The sequence below is a fragment of the Echinops telfairi genome, unplaced genomic scaffold (genome assembly GCF_000313985.2).
Source record: "Echinops telfairi isolate 266 unplaced genomic scaffold, ASM31398v2 ScPeMD7_7459;HRSCAF=8497, whole genome shotgun sequence".
In the NCBI taxonomy this organism is placed as follows: Eukaryota; Metazoa; Chordata; class Mammalia; order Afrosoricida; family Tenrecidae; genus Echinops; species Echinops telfairi.
In genome coordinates, this window is record NW_022111359.1 from 5083212 (window position 1) to 5104832 (window position 21621).

Genomic DNA, 21621 nt, shown 5'->3' on the forward strand with positions numbered 1-21621 from the left:
CCGGACAAGGTCCAGGCCGCTAATGCTGTGGGCGGCCACGCGGGGCAGCAGAGCGCCCGGCGGCGCTGCCCGGCGCGGCCCTGGCGTCAGGCGCACCGCCTCGGGCTCTGTCCATCCCCCTGGGCGGTCAGAAGTCCAGCTCCGGCATGAGCGTGTGCTGGCTTGCAGGGCTGGAAGGCTCGGGCTTCTCCGCGAGGACGGCCCCCGGGGGCTCCACGCCGTCGCCGTCGGCGTGCTGGGCCTGCCAGGCTCTCTGCTGGGCCGGCCAATCCAGATGTGCCCAGCGGGGGTCCACGCCCCCGACCACCTCGTCCACGAGGTCCTCCAGGTCGGGCAGGGGCTCGGACCGCTCCACCAGGACGGGCGCAAAAGGCCCCACCAGCCAGGGCAGCGGCACGGCCTGCAGCACCAGCTCCAGCAGCTCGTCCACGCAGGCGTGAGCCCGCGCCACTTGGCCCCGGCCCTCTGCCAGCGCGGCCGCGGGCACGTCCCCGAAGCAGCGGGCGTCGGCGAAGGCAGCCTGCAAGGCGTCCACGCTGCGCCGCACCTCGGCCACCTTCTCCTGGGCGCTGGGGGGCAGGCCCCGCACGCTGGTCTGCAGGGCCTCCACCGTCCCCTGCAGCTCCCAGGTCAGGTGGCGTGACAGGGACAGGGTCTCCAGCTCAGCCTGCTGGGGAGGTGGGAGGGGGGTGAAACGGAGCCCTGCCTCAGTTTCCCCAAAGACAACCAACCACATCATCGTGTGCCTCATGTATCCCCGGGGACATGCACCCAACAGGACCCCAGCCCTGCCTCAGTTTCCCCAATGAGGCTGTCATCTCGGTTTCCCACGTTGACCCAGGAAAGGAGTGTTGGCAGGGCATTTACCTGACTCTGGTAACAGCCGTTCTTAGGGGTACAGTGGTTCCAGTCTCCCCACAGCTGGTGCACTTTTCTAGGCTGGGCAGGGATGGCAGGGGTGGCCCCACCCTGCATGGAGTGGATCTGAGGGACAGGACAGGGTCAGCTGTAAGGACCGAGAGTGATGACAGAGACTCCCTGGGCCTGGCGTTCAGCGGGTGTCTCCTTTCTGCAGCCCTTCACAGCCCGTGGGTCCCCAAAACTCAGTCTCACGCCTGGGCTTTGTGCTTTGCGGGGTTGGGGGGTCCCTCTGCTGGGCACATGCTCCACCTCCACCCCCTGCCGGGTCACTCCAAGTCAACTCCACCCCAGCTCCACCTCTTCCAGGAATTCTTCCTTTCCTTCCTTTCCCCCTGTCTCCCGGAAGTACCTGGTGTCTCCACCATGCTCAGGGCCTACCCCCCATCAGGAGAAATGAGTCTGAATGGAAGGTGTCGGAATCACCCTGGCCTCAGTTTCCCCTTCTGTGAAAGACGGGCACTGTGAACACACAGATGTGGTGTGTGTGTGGTGTAGGAGCCAGGTCCCTGAATGCGCATGTATTGAGCTCGGACTGTGTGCTGTGGCAGGAAGTGGGGTGGGGGAGCAGGGCGTGGTCCGCGGGACTTAATGCATGCTGTTCAATGACTGAGTGAGGCAGGGTCCTACCAGTCGGTGGGGGGGTGGGGGTGGCTGCAGTGCATGAGGAAATGGAGAAGAGGAGGAAAATAACGTATTGCAGGCTGAGGCCCTGGGGCAGGACCGGGCTTGGCAAGTTGGAGGAACAGGGAGGAGGCCCATGTGGCTGGACCAGAGGGAGAGGGGGAGGGAGGATGAGGCGGAAGAGGGCAGGGCGGGGTGTGTAGGACCCTGTGGGTCACAGGGAGGACTCTTGGTTTCGATCTGAGGAAGGTGGGGGCCTTGAACACTGTGAGCCGAGGAGGCCCCCTCAGGTGCTCACGGGCACCCTTCATAGGCCACGAGAACAGAAGGAGGGGACCAGGCGTCCCGGAGCAGGGCAGCGGACAGCACTGGTCCGGGTGAAGATGGTGGGCTGGAATGGGGAGGGGGGAGAGGAGGGAGTCGGAGGTGGATTCGGGGTAAAACCTGGGAGCGGAGTGGACAGTATTACTGACGTGGGCCATGGGAGGGGCAGGGAAGAAGGGAAGTGGAGAGGTCCCTGACCGAGGGCTTTCCAGGTGGGCAGGTGGGTGGGACAGATGGAGAAGGCGGGGGCTGGGGCCTGGAGGATGGGGAGGCTGAAGGCAGAGGGGCCTTCTTGTCATTCCCTTTAACCACCAATAAATCCTAGTCCTGAGAGCGCTGTGGGTTTGGTGTTGGTCTGTCCGCTGCAAGGGCAGCAGTTCAAACCCACCAGCTGCTCTTAGGACCTAGGGACACAGAGGGGGCTGGCTGCTTCCCTGAAGAGTTACAGCCTCGGAAACCCGCAGGGCCAGTTCGATGCTGTCCTGCAGGGGTGGCTGTGAGACGGAATGGATTCCATGGAAGTGGCTGATGGGTCATCCCGTCCTCCTAGAAGCCCAGCTGCGAGCCCCCAGATACAGCCTTGACCGCCTGGGCTCCCCCCAGCCTTGACTGCACACTCCGCTGGTGCTCCACGCAGGCTGATGGCTCCTTGGCCTGCACCGTGGGGCGGGAGGGGGCTCTCACCAGCTCCAGGGTCTGCTGCAGCTCGGCCAGCGTGTCCTGGGCGCGGTGTTTGTTCTGCCTCAGTTTCCCCAGAGAATGCTCGTAGGCTAGGTGGCGGATTCGTGCCGACAGGGACCCCAGACGCACAAAGTAACCTTGATGTCGCCTCTGCTCCTCTACGGAGGCCACTTCTGGGCTCTCGGCCTCGGCTGCCAGCGCCGCTGCGGGTGAGGTTGGGCCACCGGGGAGGGGGGTCAGCGTGGCACATCTACCTCTAGGATGGACCAGCCCGTGAGCTCCCAAGTTGACCATTTTCATTCTCACAGATACCAACTCCTCTCTTGCCCCTCCCCACTGTATGACGTGGGCACCCGTCGGAGGCCCATCTTAGAGATGAGGGAAACTGAGGCAGAGGGAGAGAGCTGAATCATGCTGAGTCTGAGGCCAACTGCACTCCTCAGAACGGGGAGGCCCACCAGAAGGTGGGCTGACTTGGGGGCCGTACCCACGGGCTGAAAGACAGCAGTGGCTGTGAGGAGGGCCCAGCCAGAGGGCCCAATGCGCTGGCGCCCCGGGCGGTACAGGTGATCGGTCGGCCTGCTCACAGCTCGCCAAGCCTGCAGGTTTGGGCCTGCCCAGAGGCACCTCGGAAGAAAGGCCTGGCAACCCACTTCTAGAAAACCAGCCACCAAACAAGCACACAGCTCAACTCTGACATGCAGGGGTCGCCTCCCGGAAACTGGGCCAGGTGCATGGTTTGAGGCCTCGCTGCTGCTCTACTGAGCCCCCAGGGAATAAGCCGGCATGTTCTGGTCTGGAAGTAGATGGGGAGCCAGGGCCTGGGCTTTAGTGCCTATCTCCTGCTGGCGTGCTATGTGGCCCTGGGTGAGTCCTGGGCCTCTTGGATCTCTGGCAGGGGACCTCACCGAGCTCGTCCTCCGTCATGGGCAGGAAGTGGTCCACCAGGTCCTCCGACTTGCCCAGCACCACGTCCATGGCGTGGCTCACGGAGCGCTTCAGCTCCACGCTCCAGCGGCGGCTTCGCTGTGCCATCCCCGTCATGCCACTGGCCACTGCACCCTTGGCTGAGGTCACCACCTGGAGGGAGGGTCCCTTAAGCTGGGCTCTGCAAGTCTCCTGCCCCCTGCCCCTGTCCTTGTGCCCCTTCCTCTTAGTGTCCCTTCTATAGCACGAGCCCCCTCTGATGAAAAAGAGTCAGGAATTGAAGGAGGCTGTGGAGTGAATGGTTAACCCCCACCCCCACCCCACCTCCACCTCCATCCCCACCTCCATCCCCACCCCCACCCTCTCCTCCTTCTCCACCACCTCCACCTCCTTGCTGGCTGTGGTAGTTACATAAGCTGGTGCCAATCTGAGGATTCAGAGGGAAGGGGTGGAGTCTAGCCTGTCAATCAGGTCATAGCCAATGGGCATGGCCTTCCCCTGAGGATTCTGGCACCTCCTATATTTTCCTCTTTGGAGACAGAAGTCTCTTTCTCTCTCTCTCTCTCTGATCAGTCCCTGTGAGACATCGGAGTTGACAAACCACATGGAGAAAGGCTGATGGTAGCCTTTGCCCTGAGCTGGAGGAGCCACGTGGAGACCCACTCCAGCGCTGAGATGCTTCCACCGCCACTGGATCCACAAGACTTCCCACCTACTGGCCTGTGATCTTCCTGCATTTGGTGTCATCTCATGTGTTTTGTGAGTCTGAACAGGACTTTATAGATTGGCATTGGACAGTTGAGCTAATATGGGAATTAGGGACTTGATCTGGACTGGGCTGGGATGTTTTCTCAATGTACAATTGCTCTTGTATGTAAAGCTCTTTCTTATACACATGTGAATGTCCATGAATTTGTTTCTCTAGTCCTCCTGGTCTAACCCACTGGCCCAGCCCTGGGTCCCTCAGCTGGGCTGCCATCAGTACCGTCTCTGAGGGCTGCTGAAGAAATGGCAGCTTCTCTTCCAGCTTGTCCAGTCCCCGGCAGGCAAGGTCATTCACGGTGGCCACTGCAGAGGGAGGGGCAGGGTGAGGGGGCGGGGACCCGTGGAGAGAGAGGGACAGGGACAGGGACAGGGAGAGACAGAGAGAATGAGGCAGGGGGGTGGAGAGAGACCCAGAGAGGGGGACAGAGGGCAGAGAGACAGGGAGAAAGAGGCAGACAGACCTAAGGGAGGGCCTGACTTGGCCATCCTGTCGCCGTGAAGGAAGACAAGAGGGAGAGACACAGACAGGAGGGATTTGGGGGTCCTCTGCAGGTGAGAGATGCCCCAGGAGGGCTGGGGACCTGAGGGCGTGGGCCCCACCCCCTCCATCTTCCCTCCCTCCTCCCCACACCAAAGTGCCCCCTCGCCCACCCAGCACAGCCGGTCCAGCAGGCAGGCTCCAGGTCACAGCAGTTGCTGCCGAGGTGGGTGGGTGGGGGCCCTGGGATGGGGCTCCTCATAGGTAACCCCTCCCCTGGTCTCTGTGCCCGGCTGCCCACCCTGCCAGGCTGAAGTCCTATAGTGGGCCCGGGAGACCTAGGGGCCGCACGGGAAGCCAGTTGAGGGAGGTGGGTCTATGGACAGGTCCGTGGAGCAGGGCAGGGAGCAGGCTGTGTGCACAGGTAAGGAAGAGGGATGGCCAGTGGTCACACAGGGACAAGATGGCAATCAGGCTGTAGGAACAGGGGCCAGGCTGAGCAGACAGGGCACAGAAGGACAGATGGTGAACAGGGACCAGGCTGAGCAGATAGAGGACAGTCTGGGGAGATAGAGCACACATTGGGGGGATTTGGGGCAGACTGGGGAGACAAGGGGCAGACTGGGGGATAGGGCACAGACTGGGGGAATAGAGGACAGATTTGGGAGATAGAGCACACATTGGGGGGGTAAGGGGTAGATTGGGGGATAAAGGACAGACTGGGGGGATAGAGCACACACTGGGGGGATAAGGGGCAGACTGGGAGAATTGGGGACAGATTGCAGGATAGTGAACAGACTGGGGGGGTAGGGGGCAGATTTGGGGGCTAAGGAGCAGACTGGGGAGATTGAGGACATACTGGGAGAAGAGGGGACAGATTGGGGGAACAAGGTACACACTTGGGGACAGAGGACAGACTGCAGGGACAGAGGGACAGACAGTATATAGGGGACAGAATGAGGAGAAGACAAATGGGATTAGAGGACAAACTGGGGTAACAGAGTATAGGTTAGGGGGATTTGGGGACAGACTGTGAGGACAGAGACAGATTCATGAATGGTAGGGGACAAACTGAAGCTAGAGGGACAGTCTGGGGACAGAGGACAGACTAGGGGGATAGGGTACAGCCTGGGGTTGGGATGGGGTGGGGGCAGACTGGTGGAAGGACAGGCAGGTAGGAAAGGCAGACAGAGGGGTCACCTCCGGAGAACCAGCCAAGGGTGTGTCATGGGACGGACCAAGAGAGGACAGGGCAGTGGGGGCCGGGGTGCGGTGGCGGGACTCACGCTGGGGCTGCAGATGGTGGAGCAGCGGCTGGGCACGGTCCAGGGCACGGGTGGTCAGACCACAGACGCAGTGCTCAGCCAGGCGGCAGGCGGAGCCCAGCAGGGGGTGCCTGTCCTTGGCCGCGCTGTAGACCTCTGAGACAGCCGTGCAGGTGGTCCTGACCAGGGGCAGGGCCGCCACGCGCTGCACCACGCTCTACAGGGAGGGGCGGCCTCAGTGAGGACCCTGGGAGGTGGGGGCTCTGCTACACCTGCATCCATTGCCCCTCCTAATGGAGTGGGCTCCTGGGGACTCGTTGGGGACAGGGTATAGGGTATGTCTAACTGGGTGCAGGCTGGCCTCACAGTGAGATAGACCCTAAACCGTTCAAATATCTCATCCCTATCAAGTCTATTCCAACACCCACCCTCATTAGGTGGGTTTCTGCCCCTGTTGGTTCCAGAGACTGTGATGCTGTCTTTGACCCTTGGCATGCTCAGAGATTCGTACTGCTGACCTTGTGGTTAGCATTTCCACGCCTAACCAATGCCACCAGGGCTCTTTGTCCTGCCGGGCTGGTGAAGAATATTGAAAGTACAAGGACTGCCGAAAGAACAAACAAATCTGTCCTGGAGACGTACAGCCAGAGTGCTCCTTAGAGACCAGGACGGCGAGACCTTGTCTTATGTACTTTGTGTGGTCAGGAGAGGCCAGTCCCTGGAGAAGGACATCATGCTTGATAGAGGGGAGAAAGAGGAAGCCCCCCCAGGAAATGGATGGAGACGGTGGCTGCAGCCATGGGCTCAGACACAGGAACAATTTGAGAGGACGGTGTTTTGTTCTGTTGTGCACGGGCTTGGAACCGACTCCATGGACCCTAATGACCGTAGGAGGGTCCCCACTCACTGGCAGCAGTGACCCTACAGGACAGGGTAGAAGGGCCCTTATTCCTGGCTGCTATCTTAAAGAAGCAGATTGTCAGGCCTCTCTCTCTCTCACGTTCTCTCTCTCTCTCTCTTGGATTCAACCCTCAGGTGAGCGTTTAACCGGGACTCCTTTCCCACGACTGTGGTGGGGGTCCAATGGGCTGACATCTGGACATGCGTGGGACGGTCACTGGTGCCGGAGAGAAGCTGTTACTGTTACTGCCGTTGCTATTGTTAAGGCTGCCTTAGTGGTGGGCCCAGAAATCTAGGCAGAGACTCAGAGGTGGGAGAGGGCAGAGATCAGATAAGGGTTCTTGGAGAGAGCCCTCCCCCCATTGTGCACCAACACCCCTCCCCCAGGGGAGAGACTGTCCCCCACCGACCCTACCCTGTTACCCTTGCCCCACGGGAGGTGCAGCCTCTCACCTGCTGCTCCTGCTCCGACAGTCTGGGCCCCGGGGCCTGATCCGCTTCCTCTTCAGACATATTTGCTACAAACGGGATCACCCTGGGTGGCAGGGCAGAGGGAGGGTGGGGGCGGAGGGGGGGGGGTGTCCCTGCTGCCAGCCGTCCTTGACCCTGCCGAGACCTTGAGCTCTGTCTACAGGGTGGATGCTGTGGCGCAGGTGAGTCTTGTCCCTCTCTGTGCCTCAGTTTCCTCATCCGTAAAATGGGGTGTGAGGGCAGTGAAGGGCTTGGGCAGGGCTCAGCCAAGGCAACACGGTAGGCGCCTACCCATGAGCCCCTGGCAAGGTGGGCCCTGTGCCATTCTAACGGTTCGGAGCCATCTGAGTTTGAATTTGGCAATACCTGCTGTGTGACTTTGGCCAAGCGCCCTAAAAGAGCTGCATTCTTTTTCAGTAAAATGGGGTGAGAAGGTGTGGTCATCTTTTGTCCCTGCTCTGGGACAGCAGCAACCACAGGCCGATTAACAACCCACTGCCATCGTCAAGTTGTTCCGGACCTTAGAGGACAGGGTAGAACCGCCCCTGTGGGTTTCTGAGGCTGTAACTTTAGGGAGTAGAAAGCCCATCTTTCTCTCAGGGGAGCGGCTGGTGGTTTCGAACTGCCAGATGCCACCAGCCTTCCTACAGGATCCTAAGAAACCCACAGTCCCGTTTGACAAGCAGGGAAACCGAGTCATCCACTGAGCCCTGGCAGGATCCAAGGTCACTCAGCTGGCCAGGGTCAGAGCGGGGAGCAGGACCTCAGGTTTCACACTCCTCGCCTAGGGTCATCCGCCCCCCTCATGATCGCCCCTTTCAGCCCCCCCCGCCCCCCACGCCCTCCGAGAGCCCTGATCTGATCTCCACCCAACTAGGTCCTGAACCTCGGCCAACTGGGCCAAGGGTCTCAGACACCTGCTGCTGCCACCCGCCGCCCCGCCCCTCGGGATGCTTTCCCAAAAGCCCCAGGGTCCCGCCACGAACCAGCCCGGTGTCCCCCGCAGCCTTTCCCCTGGGCGCGCCAAGTCTCAGCGCTCCGGGGCGTCGCGGGACCCCACTCGCCGCTGGAAGTCTCGCCCCTCGCACTCGTCGTACCCACCTTTTATGAGCTCGGGGGCGGGGCCCTTCTCGAGTCTGGCCAATAGGGAAGGAGTGTTTGGGGGCGTGCCCTAGGGCGGGGCGGGGCTCCGGCTCTCCCAGGACACGCTAGATTGATCGCCTGTTGCCTCCGCCACGTGGGGAGTCTGCAGACCTGGGGCCCGGGCTGCTTCGGTGCCCTGCAGGTTTGGCACCTGCCACCCGCCCTGTCTTGGCTGTGGGGACAACGGAGGCCGATTTCTGCTCCTGCCACGTCCTTGAGTGACCTTGGGCAATTCCCCAATGGCAGTGAGCTTTGGTGTGTTTTTTTTGAGAAAGACTTTCTACTCTCCTATAGAGTTACAGCTTCAGAAACCCACAGAGGCAGTTCTGTCCTGTCCTATAGGGTCGCTATGAGTCGGTATCAACTGATGGCAATGAGTTTGGGTTTATGTGTTTGTTGGGCTTGACTCTCCGGTCATTAAGTTAGTCGTTCATTGCAAACCCTTTGCTCACACAAGGGCTAGTGAGGAGTCTGATTCAACTTCAGGGCAATAGGTTGGGGGGACTTTTGAATTAGCTAAACCAAGAGCCAGGCCAGCCCATCCCCTGGGACCCCGATATACAGGTTAGCAAACAGAGGCTCAGAAAGCTTAGACGAGTTGTCCGAGGACCCACAAGGAAGGAGACATCCGACTGACCACCGACCTGGCCACAATCCTCCTTCTGGCCCTCTGCAGAGTGGCCACCACTATTCTGCTGCCCAGGGCCAGATATCCCAAACTGTCCAGTTCATTTCCCACGCACAGTGACCCCGTAGGACAGAGTGGCAGTGTTCTGTAGGGTGTTTGAGGCTGGACATCTTTACAGGGACAGACTGCCTCATCTTTCTCCCGAGGAGCGGCTGACTCAACCACTGTGCCAGCTGAAATCCTCCCCAACATCCCAGGATCCCCACCTCTGGCTCGCCCCCCCCCCCCATTCCCAACATGGAATTGGCAGGTGGCTTGGGGTGTGAATGGCCAGCCCTGCTTTGTCCTTCATCCCCAGCCGACCTGTCCCCTCTTGTCCTGGGTGGGAGGACAAACTGTGGAGTTGTGAAGCAGTCTAGTTTAATTTCAACCTTCCCAGGGTCACAGGCTCTGGCAGAGAGCCCTCTGTAAAAGAACACCTGGACACTGGTCAGAGTTTCTAGTTTCAGCCCTGGGATTGGGTGGGAGGAGGAGGAGACAAGAACCATCAGACCCCCAGTTGCCATCAAATGGGGGAAGCTCATGTCCTGAACCCCAAGGCTCAGATCTCCTCTCTTGCTCCCTCCTTCTCCCTGGAGACCTGGGGAGCTGATGGAAGATTCTAGAAACACAATGATCATGGCTTCATTCATTTTTTTTGCATGGTTTTTTTATTCGACTCTTCCAATCTGGCCTCAAGCTGAGCGATGCTGGGGATGACGGGACGCAGCCCCAAGACCTGCACTCAGGGGGCCCTGTCCCCCAAGTCTGGAGAAAACAGACACCCCCAGAGCAGGGCCAGGAGGTGGCTGGGGGGTGGGGTGGGGGCCGAGACCAGGAGCTGGAGGAAGCGGAGAGGGAGAATAGGAGAGAGCATAAAACCAGATGGAGTTGAGGGCACCAGAAAGCCCAAGGTATCTTTCGAGAAATCCGAGTCCCCGGGGGGCTGAAGCAACTGTGGAAAGAATGCATCTAACACCTAGAAGATGGGGCTCTTGGCTAAGTGGGGTGTCCTACCCATCTGTCCCCGAGCCACTTCCAGAAGCAGGCGCCCCTTTAGGGCTTCTGGCCCAGCACAGAGCGTCTCCTTCCTAGAGAACATTGTGTCATTATTGGCCAACAGCCAGTGGTAGAGGTCATCCAGGTTCTTGTCGCAGACCCAGGGGTTCCGGGAGATGTCGAAGCCTTCTTTCATGGCCCGGGCTGGCTGCCCCAGGGATGCCCAGAGCCCGGCCGGCACGCTGCTCAGTGAGTTGTCAGACAAATCCAACATGTCTAGCTCCCGCAGGCCCTCGAAGGCGCCAGCGGCCACCGTGGCCAGGCTGTTGTTTTGCATGAACAAGTAGCGCAGGCCTGGCTGGGGCGCAAGCAGCTCCTTGTCCAGCGTCCTCAGCCGGTTGCCCTCTAAATGCAGCCGGTCCAGGCGGAGCGGGCCCTGCAGCAGGTCATCAGGCAAGGACTCCAGCTGGTTGTCACTGAGGTCCAGGATTAGCAGGGCCGTGAAGTTGGCCAGCAGCCTTGGGGGCAGCGTCCAGAGGCGATTTCCAGACAAGTCCAGATACGCCAGGGCCTTCAGGCCACTCAGCCACTCGGCCTTCAGGTCCCGCAGGCGGTTCCCCTTGAGCACCAAGGTGTGGAGGGCTCGGGAAGCCCGGAAGAGGCCGGGGGGCAGCCCGGCCAGGGCATTCCCGGTTAAATCCAGCACTTGCAGCTGGGGCACGGGCAGCAGAAACTCGGCCGCCAGCATCTCCAGCCGATTGCTGGACAGGTGCAATTCCTGCAGGTGGGAGACGTTCTGGAGGGTGTCGGCCGGCAGCTGGGTCAGGTTGAAGAACTCCACGGCCAGGTAGAGGGTGTCTGCAGGGAAGTGGCTGGGAGGTTGGGCGGGAGGATGGCAGGCAACGGAGTTGCCGTTGACGGAATGTCTCACCAAGCAGGCCTTGAGACTCGGGGTCACAGCTGCTAGCAGCAACATCAGACGCAGGGCACTGGAAAGATGGGGGACAAGGTCCCCTGGGCTGCAGGCAGTGATTATTAATAAGCCACAGTGAACACAGGACCCACGGCCTTTGGGGCGGTTCTGAGTCATTTGCAACCTACGTGGGGCCTCTGAGGCTGTACAGCCTCATCTCCCTCCCTTGGAGGGACAGGTGGGTTTGAACTGCCGACCTGGCCATTCTCCATCCAACGCTTAACCCACGACACCACCAGCCCTTCCGAAGAAATCAAACTCAAGATACGGAGTCTATTCCAACTCATAGCAACCCTGTATGACAGGGCAGAGCTGCTCCTGTGGCTTCCTGAGATTGTCACTCTCCATGGGAGTAGAAAGCCTCATCTTTCTCCTGAAAGGCAGTTGGTGCTTTCAAACTGCTGACCTTGGGGTGAGCAAGCCGGACACCTAACCCACTATACTACCAGGGCTCATTGCAACAAGCAGAGCAGACTTAAGACACATCCAGACTCTTGCCATTGCCTTTACCATCTCCATCACCAGCACTGAGACCAGTAAAGCAGCCCTCTTCTCAGCTTCTTTCCTTTCCCTCATCTTAAGGAGACTCCTACATCTACAAAACCCACATTTCTTAGCCTCATTCCGACATACTATCCTTCCGCCTAGCCAACTCAGCCCAAGAGGGCTCTTCATTACTTCCAGTCCATCTTGCTAGTTTCTTCTGCACCCGCTGGTTTCCTGTGTCCTTATCTCCCTTAATATTTGGAAGGCCGAGTCTGCAAACTCCTACTCATCTTGCAAAACCCCAGCTCCCATGCCCAACCCTCATCACAGAGGCTTCTCTGCCTTCCCCAAGCAGAGCTCTCTGTTCCCCCGGCTCTGAGATATTCTTTCTCTCTAGCCTTGACCTCTTAGGGTTAGGATGCCTGCGTCTGGATCCATTTCTGCTGGAGCATGGGGCCTGGGGAAGGGCTACGGTTTTTCCTGAGCTGCCTGCTCCCTTCAGGCATGGCTGCCCTGGGCCAGCAGCACCTGTATGGCTGCCCCTGCCTCTGTGACTTCAGTTGATTCAACAGAGTGCCCTTGTATCTCCAGGCCTGCTCAGCTGTGTGGTGTGGGGACCTACCTCTGGTCTTGCTCTGTGCTCCGGGACATGGTGACCCTTCTCTTGTCCTTCTGGCTTCCGTTGGCCTGAGGAAGTGGCTTTATACCTACCTGCCTGGGTGCAACCATGGGGCAATCCCTACCCCCATCCGGTTCCCGCTCAGCATTGACCTTGAGCCAGGCACAGGAAGGGGAGGGCCCAGGTTGTGAAATTGCTTCCTGGCATGGTGAGAGCAAGGGAGGGGGACTGTCCACTCTGTCTCTACCATTTATATCCAGTCCCGCCCTTCTCTTCTTCCCTGATGTTGGGGGACACCCAAGAGTCTCTGGGGATGAGTTCCCCTTTTCCCCAGCTCAGAATTCAATGGTCAGGCTTGCTTGGGGCCATCCCTGGAGGATGGGGGTATCCCTTTGAGCAAGAGGCACAATTTACAATAAATGTGAACTACCAGGAAGCTCACTAAAAGAAACAGCTTGTCTTGTGTCCACAGTCTATTGTTATAGGTGTGTGTGGCTATTTTAATGGGGGGGAGGGAAATAGAAGAGTTAAAAAATGAGTCATGCCTCCAAGGTTTCTGAACAACAGATCAGAAGGAAATAAAGCTGGTTCCACATGCCAGCCATACCATGCATTTGTTTTGCATTGTGACTTTTGGCACAAAGGGCTGAATTTCTTGGTTCATTTCCCTGTGTGTGAAGTTGAGCTCAATCTCTCAGGGCTACTTCTGCATTTTCATCTGAGGTTGAGGTGATACTGATTTTCAGTTTTTCTCATTTCCTAAAAATGCATTTGGAGGCTCTGAATTTTTCTCTCAAAGCTGTGTTGGCTGTGCCTGACAGTTTTCTCTCTATGGTACTTTCTTCTTGGATTTAAAACATTCATGTGTGTTGTGCTACTTTGACCCACATCACACCCCAGACTTGTGTTTGGCCATGACAATAAATGTATTCTCTTGTGACCTATCCATGGGTTTCCTAATGGCCAGGTCACACCAATGTGCAGGTCCTCATTCCAGGGCACAGAGAGCAGAGCCAGAGGCATGGGGGGCCGGTAGTTGTAAACAGAGTTTTATTGATGGGGAGGGGCATGGGGGACGCAAACTCCAGAGCGGGTCCAGAACTTGGCTGGCCACGTGGCATGCATGGTCAGCTGGAGGTCAAGAGGGGGAGGTCACAAAGGGATGGGTGGCTCGGAACCTCTGACCACCCTGGGGCCATATTTACAGGGGCACCTGCCCGCCTCCATGCCCCCCCCCCACCAGACCTCCAAGCCCTTTAGACAACTGGGCCAACATTAAATTCTGGGCAGGCCCGGCCCATCCCCCAACCGGAACCCTTTATATGCCTCCATTTCTTCCACAGCGCTGGGTGACAATCTCCCGACCGGCACCCTGGAGGTCCCCGAAGGCCCCTGGCCTTCTGGAAGGCCCTGCATCGGCTCAGCCAACGCCCAGGCCACTGGGGCTGCCGCCATGCTCACACGCGGACGGACACACACATACGCACACACACACACTACACACGTGGCCCCACCTCCTTGCACACGCCAGCAGCTGCCTCCTGGGCACGCGTCCACACACGCCTCCCCTCCCTCCCCGGCCCTTTGCACACGGGCACAGCATGCTCACACGCAAACACACCCACACACACGGGGGGAGGGGGCCCTGGGCATAGGAGGGACCTTAGGGGGGGAGGCCGCTTGGGTGGGCGTTTCTGGCCCCTACCCCCAGGAACCCACCTCCTACCGCAGTCTCGCACCCCCCCACCCCCAGAACGGAGTTGTGCAATTGGTTAGAAAACGCCAAAAGAAACCAAACTTGTAAAAAGAAAAGAAAACCTACGCATCAGGTCAACCTCAGTCTGAGCAAATGCCTCCAGCCCCGCCTGCCCCCCCCCCCACCCCTCTGCCTGGGTCTCCGGCGACCGGGGGTGAACGGGAGAGGGGCGGAGCTCCTTGTGCTTCGGGTGGCAGAGGGCGCGCCCTGGGCGGGCTCGCGAGCACCCACGTGGAGCCGGACCGGGCCTTCCGCTGTCTCGCGCCTGGGTCCTGCGGCTGGTACCGCCGAGGCGTCCCGGGCTGCGCCCTAGGGCACGGGGGGCGCAGTCCTGTCTGTGCCTCCATAGGGGAGGAGGTGCCCCAGGTCCGTGCTCGGCCGCGGGTGGCGTCCCCGGGAACGGTCGCTGGGCCGGCCCTCGCCGCTGTTGAAAGTGTGCGTGCGGCGCAGGGCGGCGGCCGGGTGCCCGTGGGGGCCCGGCCTCCGGAGGCTGCCCGTCGGCGGGGGGCTCCAGGGCCGAGGAAGGCCGTCGGCGACTGAGCTTGGGTCCAAGGGGCCCGTGGGTGCCGACACCACGCGCCGGCGGTCCGGGCTGGCGTGGGGCGTGGGCGGGAAGTCGCCGTGGGAGCCGCGGCCGGGCCGGGCGGCGTACAGGCGGGGCTCGGGGCCGGGCTCGCCGCCGGGGGGCTGCTCCGGGGCCCCCCGCACCGGCGCCAGCAGCAGCAGCGAGGACGAGGTGGACGTGGAGGCGGACAGCAGGGCGTGGCCGTGGTCCCAGGCGCGGGGCGCCAGGGCGTGCGGGTGCGGGTGCGGCGTGGGCAGGCGCTTCTGGGGCAGCGGCGTCTGCTCGGGCGTGGGCAGCAGCCCCGAGTCGAGGTCGTGGGGCCCGCCCTGCAGCAGTGTGGCCTTGGCCCAGCCGTTCTGCATCAGCGGGGCCAGCAGGGCCTCCGGGGGTCCCCCGGCGACCCCCGCGCCGCGGCCTCCCGCGCCGGGACCCCGGCGCTCGCCCAGCCGACTGACGCTCAGCACGGCCTCGCCGCCGCCGTGCGCCAGGATGGCCTCCTTGTCCTTGCGCCGGGCCAGCTCGCGCCGCTCCCGGAGGCCCACGAACCAGCCCACGCTGAAACCAGACACCACGGCGCCCACCACAAAGGCCGCCACCGATGAGGTCACCAGCAGGTTCACTGATACCAGCCCAGCGCGCTCCTCCGAGAGGCTGGCCCGCAGCAGCCCTGGTCGGAGAGGGCAGTTAGGCGCAGACACTTGCCTGTTTCCTCTTCACAGACGTCTATCTGTCTGTGGTATCGCCCTACCCCTGGGGTCTGTCTGTCTGCTGGCCTAAGGTCAGTCTGCCTTCATATGTCCTTACCCTGAAGTAGGACCACTCCGCCCACAACAGAGTCCAGATGGAGGCCAATCCCACCCCCAAAGGTTCCCAGTCCCCCCACCCCCCAGAGCAGGAGTGGGGTCCAGCCAGGTGTCCTTACCTGTACAGTCTCCTAAGCCTGAGGTGCTGGCCCCTGTGACATCCTGCTCAAAGGTGGCTCTATTGAAGGGAAGGGGCCATAGTTAGAGATTCCTCTCACCCCTCCTGTGAGAGGGGTCCCGTGAGAGGGGTCATAGTCAGCAGAGAGGCCCCACCCCACCCCACCCTGCAGGCCTTGGGGTCCCGGGAGAGGGCAGAGTTCCAGGTTAGGGGGTAGACACACCCCTTGCCTCCCCAGTACCTGGTGCCGGGGCTGAGGAAGAAGCAGGAGCCATCCGGGGCCCACCCACAGTAGGGGTCCTGGCTGCCAATGCAGTTCCTGGAGAGGGGGTTGTGGTTAGGTAATAAGGGTCCCTAACAGCGCCCAGGAGCACTGGACCCCCCTGCCCCTCGCCCCTTCCTCAATACCAATGGCCTCAGTCCACATGACAAATCTCCCTGGTGCAGGCTCCCCGGGCTCATTTCACAGACAAGAACACTGAGGCTCAGGAAGGTTTACTCTGAGCAGCTGGGAGGGCATAGGCGTGGCAATTCCACAAACTTCCAGCAGACCCCAGGCAGGTCATCATTGCAGTGAGAACAGGTGGAGAGGGGGGACAAGGGTTCCTGTGCCCCAGGCTCACACTGACTAAACGCAGGAGGGACCGGGGCTGTTTATGCATCTGCCCTTCCCTCGGGTTTTGGAGACAGGAAACAAGGCCAGCTGCCCAGGATTGCGGGCAGCATACCGAGTCCATTCTCTGAGAAGCCGCCAGAGGGAGACCGTGAGCACCTGAGTCAGGGCTGACCCTCCTCTGCTCACTGCCCTCCAGGGTGCCCACCTCCTGTGGGTAAAAAAGCAGTGCTCTCGGAACTCCACAGGGTCCTGCACGCCCTGTCCTCCCCTCCTTTCCTGCCACCCTCATTCACTCCCCAACCACAGGGGTCACTTTGCTGTTCCTCCAACTCGCCCGACTGCTGGACTGCTGGCTGACAGGACACAATGCTGTCACCCCCCACCGCTCATCCTGCCCACCCCACAGCTGGAGCTAGGGACACTTACTTCATGCAGCCTGAGTGCTGTTGGCAACGGGCCACCGGCACCCTAACCACACAACGTGGGAAGGCAGCCAGCAGGCCGCCCGAGGCTGCGTCCAGCTCCAAGCTCAGTAGCCGCCTCCCCATCTTGCCTTCACCCGGCTGTCCACACCTGGGGGGGACAGGGTGGTGAGTCTGGGGGTGGGAGGGTCCCCATCTTCCAACCTGCCTCCTGCTGCCCAGTCCCACCTGTCGGGCCGGTAGGTCTCAAATTCTTCCAGGAATACACTCGGGCCGGTGGTCTCCGGGCTGCTGGTGTTGGGCTGGACCAGGAACTTGAGGACAGTGCCTGCCTCCGATCCCAAGAAGACCACGGTCTGGTTGCCCCAGGGGCCGGCACTCACGTCCACAGCCACCCGAGTCAGCTGGTGCCTGGGGGCCGCAGGGTGAGGACAGGGTCAGGCTAGCCCCAGAGTCCCCAGTGGTCCCCAGGCCGGGTTGCGTGGGCAGCAGTGTGGGCCGACACGTGCAACAGCAACAGATATGCATGTGATCACACACCAGGTGCAGGGGACCGTCCAAGCCCTGCCTTCGTGCACAGCCTAGAGCAGACCAGACCCAGTGGGGGTCTCTGATTTCTCTGGGTGTCTCTCGGACTCTCACGGTCTCTCCCACATGTCTCTCTGCCTGGGGCTGTCTGTCCTGTGCTATTGCTACTTGGTCTTCAACTTCGCTGTGGCTGCTTGCTGTCTGTGTGTGTGTGTGTGTGTGTGTGTGTGTGTGTGTGTCCCCATGTCCCCCCCCCCCCTTATTTTCTCTCCTGGTATGACTGTCTATCTCTCAGCTCTATGACATGTTTGCGTCTTGAGGCTATTTGTCCGCACCCCCCCACTCCCCTCCCCCACTGTCTCTGTCTTCATCTCTCTGGGTGCATCCCACCCTGCAAACCCGCCTGTTTGCTTCGCTGGTGGGGCTCCTCAGCCACGCCCTGTGCCACACCCCTCTGGGCCCCGCCCACCCCTCTGGGCCCCGCCCCGAGCAGGCGGAGCCCGGGCACTGACCGCATCAGCGTGCGCACGATCCAGGGAGCCTGGCCCAGCGAGGGCACGGCCTCATCCATGAGGGGGTGCGTCTTGACGAAGTTGAGGAGCTCGTCGGGAAAGGCGCTGGAAGCGTTGTACGGGGTGCCAGGAGCGGCACAGCACCCGGGCCTGGGGAACAAGGGGGCCATCAGGGCGGTCTCTGGGTCTTAGTACAGCAGCCACGCCCAGCTCTCCCCAAGTACACTTCAGGAGCAGGGGGGCCGCGGTCCTGGCTAAGGGCTCCGTTTGCCCTATGTAATGGGCACGTCCCGGCTTGGGAACAGAGACCTGGGTTCTGGGGACCTGGCCTAGGAGCTAAGGAGGGCTGAGGGGTCCTCACCGGGGCCTCGGCACTTGATCTTCAGGCACAGCTGTCCAGATGGACTCGGGGGACTTCTGCTCCCGGAAGCGGCCTTCGAACACGGCAGCCATCTGAGTCATGTCAAAGGCGCAGACAGCCGAGCCTGGGATGCTGGGGGTGGGGGTCCGAGAAGAGGGTGTGGTGAGCCACGGGGTGGTGGGGGGTACTGCTCAGGCCCGATGTATGCAGGACCCTTGGTCTGAAGGCCGGCCATCTTGTCTCCCCCTGTCACGCTGCCCCTAAATCCAGTCACGCCCCCCCTGCAGATTTCCTACATGGAGCCAAATTTGGGTCCTCCACAACCACCCCTGAGCCCTCCGGCTGGCACCTTGCCCATTTCAACCAATTTCTCAGGGGGCTTGCTCAAAACACTTCTGCCCTTGGTCTGCCCCTGCTCTGTACTCTTCCATGACTCCCCAGGGCTCTCTGAATAAAGTCCGGGTGCCCCCTTGCACCCCCCCCCACACACCCTCCCAGGCCTTCCTTGATCTGGTTCATCAGCTCCCTGGCCTCATCACTCCTCTCTGCAGCCACCCCGACTCTGTGCTGTGACTCAGCTCACTCCAGCCCACGGCTCCTCCAAATGTGGCTCCCCAAGCTTGGGACACTCTCCCCTTTTCCCCATCCCACACCCATTGGAGCCTAGTCCCAGTGTCCCCTCCTCCATCTCCACTCCCCTCCAGTCTGATCCAAGGGCCTTAGAGGGATATCAAGGTCTGCCTTTGTCCCACCCCTGTCCAGGGCTGGGGCCTCCTCTCAGGGTCCCCGTCTTGCAGCCCAGGACCTGAGGATAGTTCATGACAGGAGGAGAGTCGGGGAATCGGAAGAGAACATGGAATGTGAGGCTTTAGACCAGCGGTTCTCAACTGTGGGTCAGGACCACAGGGGTCACCCGATTCATAACAGTAGCAAAATTACAGTTAAGAAGTAGCAACGAGAGCAATTTTATGGTTGGGGGAGGTCACCACCACATGAGGAACTGTATTACAGGGCAGTGGCATTAGGAAGCTGAGGACCACTGCTCTAGACACTCCTGTGAACCACGGCCTTCTTTGCCACAAGACCAGAAGAACTGGATGGTGCCCGGCCACGAGGCCGGGACCCCTAGATCAGTGGTTCTGCAGAAGAGTCCCAATCAAAATGGGGGGAGGGTGGTGGTGGTGGGGTTTCTGCAGAACAAACCCTCAAACTCCCCTGCAGGCCAGAGGTCCAGAAGGCTGGAGGAAGCGCTGACAAACTGGCCAGAGATCCTCCGTCAACCCAAATGATCCCCTAAACTCTTTCAGCCAAACACGAGTTTAAGGTGGCCTCGTGGTTACATGTCGGGCAATGATCGGAAAGGCCAGCCGTTTGAAACCCCAGGAGAAAGGCGGGACTTTCTACTCCCACAAACAGTGACTGCCTTGGAAACTCACAAGCCTGACAGCGTGGCTGTGCGTCTGAACCCACTTGATGGCAGTGAGAATCGGGAATGGTTAACTAATAAAGAACAAACATATGTCCACGAGGTCAGACGGACAACCGCAACTCCAAGGGTTAGACGGGAAGCTTGGGGGGGGGGCAGGGGGTGTGAGCTCACCAGGGAGGCGCATCGCGCAGGGGAGGGCAGGGCCTGACAGGAAAGAAATCAGCATCCCAGAATTGCACACAGAGATGCTGCTGAAGAGGCGCCCACTCGGCTGTATACATTCTCAACAACCACACATTTTAAAAGGGACGAAGAGAATGTGGACCCTTACGACCCCATGATCCTTTCCCCCCACCCCCCGCTGCTCCCAGCACACCCGCTGACCTGTTGCTGGGGGTGGAGAAGACGGCGAGGACCACAGGCCGGCCCCCCAGACTGACCACGCCTGTGACGGCCTGGAGCACGTTGAAGTAGAAGTGGGAGTCCCCCGGCACCGAGCAATTGAGGCGCGCCTTCAGGAAGGATGTCCACTGCTTCTCCAGCACCCGAGGGGAGCCCCCCACATCATTCTTGCACACCCGGGCCACGCGTGACACCACCACCTGGCATGAGAGTGGACAGGCGTGGCCCGAGTCAGACCCACGGGGAGTGAGGGGGGTGGGGAGGAGTCTGACCCCAGCTCAATGAGGTGCCCTGCCTGACACTGTTCCTGAAACAGTGGGGGTGGCCACCGTGACAGCAGCTACAGGGGCCATCGTAACGGAGCCCACTAAACTATGCCACAGGAACGTCACTGTCCCCATCTCTTACAGCTCCCACCCGAAATCTCTTGGGGAGGGCCTGTGGACAGTCCCCTTGTACAGATGGCAAACTGAGGCACAGAGAAAGGGAAGTGGCTGGCCTGAGGTCACACTGGTGCAAATGGCAGAGTCTGGGCTCAGAATCTCCTGTCTAGCTGCTTGGGTGAGTGGACAGTTAAATAAGGGGGGAGACGGACGGATAGATTGAGCGGCAGATAAGTAGAGAGAGGGAGGGATTAATGAATAGTGGATGGCTAAGTGGTGGACAGATGGGAGGATGGATGGATAAGTGGGTAGATAGATGGATGGATGGATGGATGGATGGATGGATGTGGGAGAGTATGTAGATATTGATTGGGTGAGTGGATGGTGGATTAATGGTTGGATGGATGGATGGATGGATGGATGGATGGATGGTTGGATGGATGGATGGTTGGTTGGTTGGTTTACTGGGTGAGTAGGTGAATGGGTGGAGGACATGGGTGTATGGCAGAGCAGATGAGCAGGATAGATGGATGGTTAGGTGGGAGGGTAGGTAGGCAGATGGTTGGTTATGGGGGTGCATGGATGAGTGGGTGGATAGAAGGACAGATTATTGGATAGATGGATGGGTGGGTTATTGGATGGATGGATAGAACGTAGACTGGGCAGGTAGGTGGAGGAGTGAGAGATGGGGAAGCAGGGGCATGGGTAAAAGGATGAGTGGGTGGAGGGAGGGAGGATGCCGAGTTGGTGGGCGGGAAGCTTGGTGGATGTATCAATGGCACCAGAGCGGGTTGAAGCACACATTCATGGCTCAATGGTGGACGAACAGACAGATGAAGGCTTGGAGGCAGATGGACGAGTGAACATGTGAACAGCCACAGATGGGCCCTGGGAGCACACCTGACTTCAGACCTATGTCCCTTGCCCAGGGGTGTGTATGTCAAAGTGGCTCCCTAAATGTCTTCCAGCTTTGGAGGCCAGGTCCTGGACAGAGGGCAGGGTGCTGAGAACCAGAGGTGAAGGGCAGCACCTTCTGACTCCCGGTGGATCTCCAGGGATCCTCTTCTGCTTCCCACAGCCACGCCACTCTGCCAGTTATGTGGGCCACACAGCATGAGCCTCTGGGGGGGTGTAGGTGTGTGTGTGGGGGGATGTTCTTACCTTCTCCAGGTAGTTAAACTCCATGGCGATCTCCCGGAAGAAGAAGTAGACATGGTTGCCCCACTCCACCGCATGGACAAAGTAGGGCTCTGCAGGAGGGGAAGGGGTCAGAGTCCAGTCTCCAACATTATAGGCTGAGAATAGATGTGTCAGGACGGCCACTCTTATTGTGAAGGGGGACCTAGGCTGATTACTATTATTTTTTTCCCCTAGGCTGAGTATTGAAGAGAGATACAATGGACACCCAGTGTGTTGTTTGTCTAAGGAGGTGGGTGAGGAGAGTGACAATCTGTCCCCTTACACACACACCCCCTCCCTGCCATGT

At 60.0% G+C, this 21621-nt stretch overlaps 3 protein-coding genes across 5 annotated transcripts in view; all 3 read right to left on the minus strand.

Annotated features, from left to right (window-relative positions):
• Positions 1-89: 89 nt before the first annotated feature.
• Positions 90-8423, minus strand: PLIN5 (perilipin 5). Of its 3 annotated transcripts, none has more exons than XM_045300093.1 (8): positions 8340-8423; positions 7336-7417; positions 6004-6199; positions 4460-4542; positions 3456-3627; positions 2551-2750; positions 868-984; positions 90-667 (listed from the first exon to the last, which is right to left on the minus strand). In XM_045300093.1, exons 2-8 carry the CDS (start codon positions 7393-7395, stop codon positions 128-130), a joined length of 1368 nt encoding a protein of 455 aa, XP_045156028.1. In that variant the 5' UTR covers positions 7396-7417; positions 8340-8423; the 3' UTR covers positions 90-127. The 3 variants fall into 3 exon arrangements, with proteins under 3 accessions (XP_045156028.1, XP_045156027.1, XP_004714316.1); XM_045300092.1 differs by having other exon boundaries at positions 90-670; XM_004714259.2 differs by having other exon boundaries at positions 90-670; positions 7336-7400; positions 8340-8420.
• Positions 8424-9811: 1388 nt separating this feature from the next.
• Positions 9812-12343, minus strand: LRG1 (leucine rich alpha-2-glycoprotein 1). Its single transcript, XM_030888305.2, has 2 exons — positions 12244-12343; positions 9812-11181 (listed from the first exon to the last, which is right to left on the minus strand). The coding sequence occupies exons 1-2, from the start codon at positions 12270-12272 to the stop codon at positions 10143-10145; spliced, it is 1068 nt and encodes a 355-aa protein (XP_030744165.2). The 5' UTR covers positions 12273-12343; the 3' UTR covers positions 9812-10142.
• A 1808-nt stretch (positions 12344-14151) lies between these two features.
• SEMA6B (semaphorin 6B) overlaps positions 14152-21621 on the minus strand; it is an 11231-nt gene continuing 3761 nt past the window's right edge. Inside the window, exons 8-16 of the mRNA XM_004714258.2 lie at positions 21297-21385; positions 19735-19952; positions 17922-18053; positions 17561-17710; positions 16749-16931; positions 16525-16671; positions 15724-15801; positions 15484-15542; positions 14152-15228 (exon numbers count right to left, since the gene is read on the minus strand). Coding sequence (XP_004714315.1) covers positions 14306-15228; positions 15484-15542; positions 15724-15801; positions 16525-16671; positions 16749-16931; positions 17561-17710; positions 17922-18053; positions 19735-19952; positions 21297-21385 — 1979 coding nt within the window. The 3' untranslated portion in view covers positions 14152-14305. The remainder of the gene's footprint in view (positions 15229-15483; positions 15543-15723; positions 15802-16524; positions 16672-16748; positions 16932-17560; positions 17711-17921; positions 18054-19734; positions 19953-21296; positions 21386-21621) is intronic.

Bases quoted from the DNA above. Each gene is read 5' to 3' on its own strand.
- LRG1 (XM_030888305.2), bottom strand. From the start codon at position 12,272: ATGTCCCGGAGCACAGAGCAAGACCAGAG. The intron at 11,182-12,243 runs GTAGGTCCCCAC...CACTGCCTGCAG, and splicing joins AGCACAGAGCAAGACCAGAG to CCCAGGGGACCTTGTCCCCC.
- PLIN5 (XM_045300092.1), bottom strand. From the start codon at position 7,395: ATGTCTGAAGAGGAAGCGGATCAGGCCCCGGGGCCCAGACTGTCGGAG. The intron at 4,543-6,003 runs GTGAGTCCCGCC...CTCCCTCTGCAG, and splicing joins CCACCATCTGCAGCCCCAGC to TGGCCACCGTGAATGACCTT. The intron at 985-2,550 runs GTGAGAGCCCCC...CCTGTCCCTCAG, and splicing joins TGCAGCAGACCCTGGAGCTG to ATCCACTCCATGCAGGGTGG.